The 8,470-nt window shown below is 61.3% G+C and overlaps 1 protein-coding gene across 1 annotated transcript in view; it reads left to right on the forward strand.

The window, feature by feature from the left end:
- The window catches only part of ARHGEF10 (Rho guanine nucleotide exchange factor 10), an 81,311-nt gene that overhangs the window by 57,375 nt on the left and 15,466 nt on the right, over positions 1–8,470 (forward strand). The window contains exons 20-26 of the mRNA XM_029933186.1: positions 564–679; positions 1,043–1,170; positions 1,333–1,433; positions 3,287–3,408; positions 4,253–4,339; positions 6,061–6,251; positions 7,214–7,371. Coding sequence (XP_029789046.1) covers positions 564–679; positions 1,043–1,170; positions 1,333–1,433; positions 3,287–3,408; positions 4,253–4,339; positions 6,061–6,251; positions 7,214–7,371 — 903 coding nt within the window. The remainder of the gene's footprint in view (positions 1–563; positions 680–1,042; positions 1,171–1,332; positions 1,434–3,286; positions 3,409–4,252; positions 4,340–6,060; positions 6,252–7,213; positions 7,372–8,470) is intronic.

The raw sequence follows: 8,470 nt of genomic DNA on the forward strand, positions 1-8,470 counted from the left end.
GTGACATGGGAGATGTGCCGCGGAACCGCGCCCCGTAACGCGGGAGATGTGCCGCGGAACCGCGCCCCGTAACGCGGGAGATGTGCCGCGGAACCGCGCCCCGTAACGCGGGAGATGTGCCGCGGAACCGCGCACCGTGACGCGGGAGATGTGCCGCGGAACCGCGCACCGGCTGGGGTCACGAAGCCGGGGTCGTGGAAGATGCCCGAGGAACAGGCCCAGACTGGAGGGGAGTTCAGGAGACGGCAGCACTGAGGGCGCGTGGGACCACGCATCGGGTGCACGGCCACAAGATGCCGTGAGTGGGGGGCTGCCGGTCACGCGGCGGTGCCCTGTCCATGTGGTTCCCGGGATGGTGGGTGAAGGGCGTGTGCGACTGCGTCTTTCCTCTGAGTCTGAAACCATTCCACAATTAAAAGTTAGAAAAGGAAAAACTACCAAACGCTTGAAGGCACCCGCTTTGTAAAAACCTTCTGAATCAGCCGGGATCCGCATTGCGGCCCCTCCTCGCCCAGCACGGGCGCCGACGTGGCCTCAGAGCCGCGCCGCGGCTTGTTTTGCAGGCCAGGTGTACGTGGGGCCGGGGCAGCTGTACCGGGACTTGCAGAACCTCCTGCACGACCTGAACGTCGTCGGCCAGATCTCTCAGCTGATCGGGAACCTCAAGGGACACTATCAGGTAACGGTCGAAGCCGCATGACTCACAGTTCTTTTGTCACTGCGAAGCCCTTGTCCGCGTGGCCGCGCCTCTGGGTCCCAGCAGAGGGGAGAACTACGGCGTGTTTCCTCCCGCTTGGGGGGGCGGGGGCGGAACTATCTCAGGGTCACTTTCCTTCCTTTGCGCGTGGACTTGAGTAGCAGTTCCCCTTAGAGACGTCTCAGCCAGGCCACCAGGCGGCCCGGGCCCCGGGGCTCGTGTGTGGAATCCGACACCAGTGTTACTGTCTCCCCTGACCTCTCCTGACCCGGCCTCCTGCCCTCCTCCTGGGCGTCGGGCCCCCGCTTTTAACACATGTATCATGTGCGTGTGTCTCCTGGGCAGAACTTGAACCAGTCGGTCGCCCACGACTGGACGTCGGGTTTGCAGAGGCTCATTCTGAAGAAGGAAGAGGAGATCAGGGCCGCGGACTGTTGCAGGATCCAGCTGCAGCTGCCGGGGAGGCAGGACAGGTTAGCAGCGACCCCGCAGGGGGCCTGCTCGCCCGGGGACCGGCCCTTTGTTGCGGAGCCCGCCTTCGTGGTCCGCTGATGGCGCCGGGCGGCCGGGCTTGGACGCGCTCTCCCGGGAGCAGCGCGCCGCGTGAGGTGAATGCCCCTCCCTGTCCCCGGCAGGTCCGGGCGGCCCACCTTCTTCACAGCCGTGTTCAATACGTTCACACCCGCCATCAAGGAGTCCTGGACCAACAGCCTGCAGATGGCCAAGCTCGCCCTGGGTAAGCGCGGGGCACGGGTCGCACAAGAGGCCGGGCGCGTTCGCTGGTCCTCTGGTTCTCCCCACGACGGGGACACAGGGACTTGGGACGATAGAACCACGGTCGAGGATGATCTCGCCGGTAGATGCATCCCTTCACCTGAGGGCGTGTACTTTTTTTGACGTTTATGTGTTTTTGAGGGAGAGAGACAGAGCGTGAGCAGGAAAGGGGCAGAGAGAGAGGGAGACAGAATCTGGAGCAGCTTCCTGGCTCTGAGCTGTCAGCACAGAGCTGGACACGAGGCTCGAACCCATGAACTCTAGAATCATGACCTGAGCCGAAGTCGGTGCTCAACTGACTGAGCCACCAGGTGTCCCTGAAAGAATGCTTTTAAACAGGAAAAAGTAGCTCCAGGACGAGTGAGTTTTTAAGACCTCTATGTTACAGATTAGAGATTGTAAGGAAGCTTTCCATTTTACTGTAACAAAACATTGACATCAACTGAGACCATCAACACGCACCGTAAGAGGCCTGTGAGTCTGCAGCCCTGGCGTTGGGATTCGGGGCTGGTTGAGCCATGGTTCCCTCCCCAACCCGGGAGGAGGTGCGGGGTGCCACCGAATCGTCACCCCACGGTCCACCGGCAGGAAAAGGAAAGCCTGTAGTTCGATCGGAGAGGAATGACTTCATGGTTACTTTCTTGCTCCTTTGTCTGCCGCCCTGCTGTCTCTCGGTCCACACACCGGGCACACCGCCCTCTCTAGACCTGTGTAGGTAGATGTGACTTACACACCGGGGGCTGTCGGTCAGCTCACCCTGGGTATTGTGTGCACGTGCACGTGCGCTTCTCTTTGAGATGAAGTCTGTTAAGTGAAAATACGATTCAGAAGAGAATCGGGCCTCATAGTGCTCCCCCCCCCCCCCCCGCCCCGGGAGCTGTGATTAGTGACAGGCTCTCGTCCTGTGCGGCCCTCACCTGCCCGTCTTCCTGAATAATCTGATTCTTTATCAGGCCAGGCTCCTCGGTGAGTCCCCAAGCCAGGAAACGGGCCGCTCCCTGAGGAGTGGGCTGACCCTGGAAATGAGCTCCCTGTGTCTTTAAGAGCTTTAATTACGAGTCCGAAGCTGAGGTGGACAACTTGCTTGGGAGCAGGAGATTCCTTTATTTCCTCTTCCTCCTGTACCGCCGCACCGCGTCAGAAACCCTCTCGCTGTAGCCGTGGTACTTGAATTTGAACGTCTCAGTGGCTTTAAGAACAGGGTCGGGGAAGACAGCTCTAGGCGCTTTACAAGCGCGATCCCTCAGCCCGTTGCATCAGTGCCGTGGGGGGGACAGGACTGGGTGGGCGCGCTTTCTCAGAGCGAGGCGGTGAACCTGCTCCCTTCCCTGGAGGAAAGATTGTGCTGTTGTCCAAAGACGAGTGTTTAGCTCTGCAGTCTCCCCGGGCCCGGGGTCCATGGGCGGGATGGGGGGCCCGGGGTCCATGCACGGAGATGGGGGGCCCGGTCCAGGGTCCCCACGCAGGATGGGGGGCCCGGCCTGGGGTCCCTCCGGGTCCCAGGTCCCCGTGCGGGATGGGGGGGCCCAGGCCCAGGGTCCCCGTGTGGGATGGGGGGGCCGGTCCAGGGTCCACACGCAGGATGGGGGGCCCGGCCTGGGGTCCCTCTGGGTCCCAGGTCCCCGTGCGGGATGGGGGGCCCGGGTCCAGTGTCCCTGCTTGGGATGGGGGGCCTGGGGTCCATGCACGGAGATGGGGGGCCCGGGCCCAGGGTCCCTGTGCGGGATGGGAGGCCCAGGTCCGGGGTCGGCTCGGCCCCCAGGAGGCCGTGGGTGGCTCAGGGCTGTCCGTCCCCCTTCTTCTACCTGAGCGCAGAGGAGGAGAACCACATGGGCTGGTTCTGCGTGGAGGACGACGGGAACCAGATCAAGAAGGAGAGACACCCCCTCCTCGTGGGACACATGGCAGTGACGGTGGCCAAGCAGCAGGAGTTCAAGGTGAGGGGCGGCTGGGCTGGGAGGCAGGGCCCACCGCCCGCCTCCCCTCCTGGTCCCGGTGGGGACAGCCCCCCATGTTGTCACTTCAGGTCAGCCATGGTTACCACCTCTCCAGGGCTCTGTGATTGGGGACCATTTAGGGTGTCAGAGCACGAAGATGGAAGCCTGCTTTCTGCTCAGCGGTCAGGTCGGCCTGGTGCCGGTGTTCTCGCCGCCCCTGACTCCGGCCAGGCGCTGTTAGCCCTTCGAGGGCGCACGGCTCCGGTCTGTTGGCTCTGCTGCCCGTTGCTTGGCGGCATCCCGTGCCCACGGCGGGTCCGAGCAGAGGCCTCGTGTTTGCCGGGAGGGCCACGCCTGTTTGCTCAAGCGAGCCCGTGCCTGTGGCGTTTGGTTCATGGTCCCGTCAGCCCCGCAGCAGGCGCCTTTGGGGACATGGGGATGCGTGTGTGTGTGTGAGACACAAGTAAACACGTTCCTGCTTCTCCCCGGTCTAGGGCCAACACTCGGACCTGTGGCCCCGAGGGGAGGCGGGCGGGCGGATGGAGGGAGGACGGTGGCCCGCGTGCCCATGCCGCGTGTCGGGGACGCCACCCCCGTGTGCTCTGAGACTTTGGTGGCGCATCCTGGGCCTGAAGATGCCCAAGGGAGGCCTGACGCGGCTCCCTAGGGGTTTGCCTGCAAAACGCCGATTTTTGTCTGTGTTTCTTCTCCCGTTGGAATCTCTAATAAGTAATCACCTGCAGTTCCTCTAAATGTCACACGTCGTCATCCGCTCAGGTGCCATGCGGCCTGGATGTCCCCCGGTCCTGTTTTAAATGTGGGCGTTTGATTTCATTCCCATCAGATCGAATGCGCCGCCTACAACCCGGAGCCCTGCGTGAGTAATGAGGTTCAGCCAGACTCCTCGTCCACGGCGCACGGCTTCCTGTGGGTAAGGCGACTGCGTGTCTGTCACGCGGGTCCCTGAGGCATCAGTCCTGAGCCGTGTGACGAGGGGGCGTGGGTGTGAAAGGTTCAGACTTAGAACGGCAGCCAGTATGTCTCGGCTGTGCTTATAAACACGAAGTCGCGACCCCGGAGGGGGCTGAGCCCTTCCAGAAAAGACTGCGATTCTCAGGAATTAGAATGCCCTGCGTTTTCTTCTTCTTCTAAAATTTTACCAGATTATATTCAACCAACTTAACTAACATGAAAATAAGTATTCCTTCAGTTTGGGTGGTTAAATTGCATGAGATTTTTTTTTTTCCCCTTCCAAGGCATTGCTGGCTTTTTTACACTGGAAACTTAGCAATTAACATTAATTTGTTCCAAATGAAATACTGCATTTGAATTAGGCTGCAGTTGAAGCAGGTATTTCTGGTTCCTGCAAACCAGAGCGCGTCCCCACATACTGCGTTTTGAGGCCTCCTGTGCCCCCTTCCCTGCGCCCCCAGACCTCCCCGACAGGCGCCCTGCTGCCTTCTGCTCCGAGCCGTCCAGCGCTCAGGCGCCCTCCCCTTCCCACGGCCAGTGCCTGTGCGTGGTCAGCGCCCTCCCTGAGTCTGCCGAAGGGACCGCCTCCTTCACCGGCTGTCCTGTGCACCCCACGGCCAAGGGCGGGATGGGTTTCTCTCCCCAAGGGTTTTGAATGTTAAGAGACTTTTCCCATCAATTGGACATGGAATTGGTGCCTCATTCCCTCTCCTGGTCACACCCCGTGCCCGCCAGCCAGAGCAGGGCCAGGCAGTGGCACCCGTCCCCAGATGGCTGTCAGAGCAGGACACTTACCTGCAGCATGGAGACCTGCATAGGGGCCAGGAGGGTGTGGCAACGTTCGCAAAGCTGGCGCGAAGGAGAAAGGGTCCAGGAAGCCCAGACACCACCTGCCCGGGCCGGCTTTCCCTCCAGGACCTCTCGAGCCCTGTGTTCTCCCCTGAACAAGGGCCCACTCTTTCCCACTTAAATGACAGTTTAACTTTGGGGCGCCCGGGGGGCTCCGTCGGTTGAGCGTCCGGCTTCGGCTCAGGTCATGATCCCACATTCGTGGGTTCGAGCCCCGCGTCGGGCTCTGTGCTGACAGCTCAGAGCCTGGAGCTGCTTCAGATTCTGTGTCTCTCTCTCTTTGCCCCTACCCTGCTCACACACTCTCTCTCTCAAAAACAAAAAAATAAATAAAGCCGAACAGTTTAACTGCACGTTGGAAACAGTTGGCCGAGTGTGCCCCGTGGCCCGGCAGGTGGGTTCGCAGCCTCCCCGGCGACAGCGGGCACACTGCCTCGTGCATGCACGCCGGAGACCCCGTAGGGGGGCGTTCTGACACTGCCCTGTCTCCAGCGCGCCTTTTCCCGTGTGAGCGCTAGGGTGAAAGCACTCAGAGCGGCACTCACCTGCGTGGGGCCGGAGCAGCCGAGGCCCGCGGTGCCGGGACGTGGTTTCTCAGGGATGGAAGTGCACGTCCTAAAAAGCTGAACTCTGCTCTTGTTACGGAGAGTAACTGCAACAGGAGCCTCGTGAGTTGAAAGGAAGCCGCTCTGGCAGCAGGTTAGGCGCCCGTGACCCTCCTAATTGCATTGGTCCTCACGGGCACGTCGATGCTCCTCACTGCCACGGAGTGTCAGGGCTCCGAGTCTGTGGCCATTTCCAGCCGCCCCTCTCCCCCCACCCCTGCCTCAGATTGGAAGCTGCACCAGCCAGATGGGCCAGATCGCCATCGTGTCCTTCCAGAGCTCCAGCCCCAAGGTCATCGAGTGCTTCAACGTGGAGTCCCGGACCCTGTGCATGGTGTTCATCCCTGCGGAGCCTGGGGCCACGGCTGGGAGGGCACCGGGCGTGCCCACCATCTGCCTGGGCACCGAGGAGGGGAGGTGAGTCCGCTCGTGCCACATCCCCCCCCAGGAGTCGACTGCCGCCTGCTCCATCTGTGGGGGGGCACGCCAGCAGTGGGAGTGCCTGGGGTCACTGTCCTGGGACACAGCCAGCGGCGCGCCCGCGGGGATGACGCGGGGACTGCAGCGCTGCCTGCGCCTTCCCCGGACCTGCCCCTTCCTATCCCTGCTTTTAAAAGAGAAGGTACTCAGGGCCAGGGTCTGTGCCGTGACATATCAACACAGACACCTTTTATTTTATTTTTAATTTTTTATGTTTATTTTATTACTGAGACAAAACGGAGTATAAGTGGGGGGAGGGGCAGAGAAAAGGGAGACACAGAATCTGAAGCAGCTCCAGGCTCCGAGCTGTCAGCACAGAGCCCAACGCGGGGCTCGAACCCACAGACCGTGAGATCATGACCTGAGCTGAAGCCGGACGCTCAACTGACTTAGCCACCCTGGTGCCCCAACACAGACCCCTTTTAAAGGAAAGTAAAAACCATTTTCCTGAAGTAAAGTGTCACGTTAGGTCAGAAGAAGTAATTTTTTAAAAAACCTGTGTAACCCAGAGTTTCTCCTTTAAGATAAAAGGAAGAGGGGCGCCTGGGGGGCTCAGTCGGTTAGGTGTCCCACTTCAGCCCAGGTCAAGATCTCATGGTCCGTGGGTTTGAGCCTCGTGTCGGGCTTTGTGCTGACAGCTCAGAACCCGGAACCTGCTTCGGATTCTTTGTCTCCCTCTTTCTGCCCCTCCCCCCTTCACACTGTGTCTGTCTCTCGCTCAAAAATAAATAAACATAAAAAAATTTTGTTAATAAGTAAAGAGAAAAGAGCAGTGTGGCAGCCGCGTTTCTGTGCGGGGCCGGAGGTGGGAGGAGGCTGGAAGGGCCGGTTCGTCACGAGCACATGGCTCCCTCCCGTCCGGAGCAAACGCACTGACAAGGTTCATTCTTCTCTCGAAGCATCTCCATTTACAAGAGCAGCCAGGGCTCCAAGAAAGTGCGTCTGCAGCACTTCTTTGCCCCTGACAAGTCCACGGTCATGAGCCTTGCCTGCACGCCCCAGCACCTGTATGCCGGCCTGGTCAACGGGGCCGTGGCCGTCTACGAGAAGGCCGAAGGTAATTGCGTCTGCGCTGTGTGCGTGCGTCTGCATGGCCGGCCATGAGGCCGTGTCCGGGGTTTGCTGTGGACGCAGCAGTGGGCTTCAGGGCCACGCCCCCTGAGCACTTGCCCCGCTTGTCCCGGGCACACGTGACCTTCCCAGCCCCGAAAGGAGCACCCAGCCACACAGGCGGGAAGCTGATTCAGAGGATGGTCTCCTGGCGACTCTCAAGGGCCACCAAGTACTGCCCCCGGTGCGCGTCCCCTCTTCCCTGGGGGAGTGGCTGCCTGGGGTCATCGCCTGCCCAGCCACTGTCCCCCTCCTCAGGCTCCTCCTCCTGTCACAGGCTTGGCTTAGTGTCCGGTGGGTTCCGGCGACAGCAGCCGGGCGAGTGGGCGTCCCCCCCAAGGCCCCCAGGTTGTGGCTCTCAGGGGCAGAGGCAGGTGGCCTCCTGTCCACGCCGGCTCCTGCCTTGCTGACTTAGTGGATTGTTTCTCCTTGTGGAAGCTCTTGCCTTCAAGGGCCTCCTCCGCCTCACCCCTGGCCGGCCTCCCTGTGCCTCCTGTCCGAGGGTTGACAGAGGTGTGTAGGATTCCCGCCCCGGGGCCTTAGCGGTAAGGCGGCGCGTCTCGGCTGGTGGCTTGGGCAATATAGCCAGTGCCACGGAGCGGGGCCTGGCCGGGGTGCAGCGGCAGGCCCTGGGGACCGTTGCTTTCTGCTGCAGACCGTGCGTCCTCACCGCGAGACAGGGTCCTCGTGAGGCTGACGAGTGTGAGCTCTGGGGCATCGTCCTTGCAAGGACGCGAATCCCGTCACGGGTTCCCCCTGATGCCGTCTCGCTGGTGTTCGGCACCTACCCCACCTCTGCCCAGTCCGCACATCGCAGCTGGAGGGTTTCTGTGGCACCTGGCTGGCCCCCGTGTCCAGTCAGGTACCCGGGGGGGAAGGGAGGTGTCACAAGTGACGTGGCAAATGTATGGGAAGGCTCAAGTGCCTGGAAGCCAAAGGCTGAGTCCCCTTAAGGAAGGGGGTTTGCCTGGGTCTTCCAGGGCCCTTTCCGTTCCTGATCTTGTCTGCATGTGGCCCCCCGGCCCCCCCTGACTGCCTGTGGCCCC

Source organism: Suricata suricatta, chromosome 1, assembly GCF_006229205.1.
Source record: "Suricata suricatta isolate VVHF042 chromosome 1, meerkat_22Aug2017_6uvM2_HiC, whole genome shotgun sequence".
NCBI lineage: Eukaryota > Metazoa > Chordata > Mammalia > Carnivora > Herpestidae > Suricata > Suricata suricatta.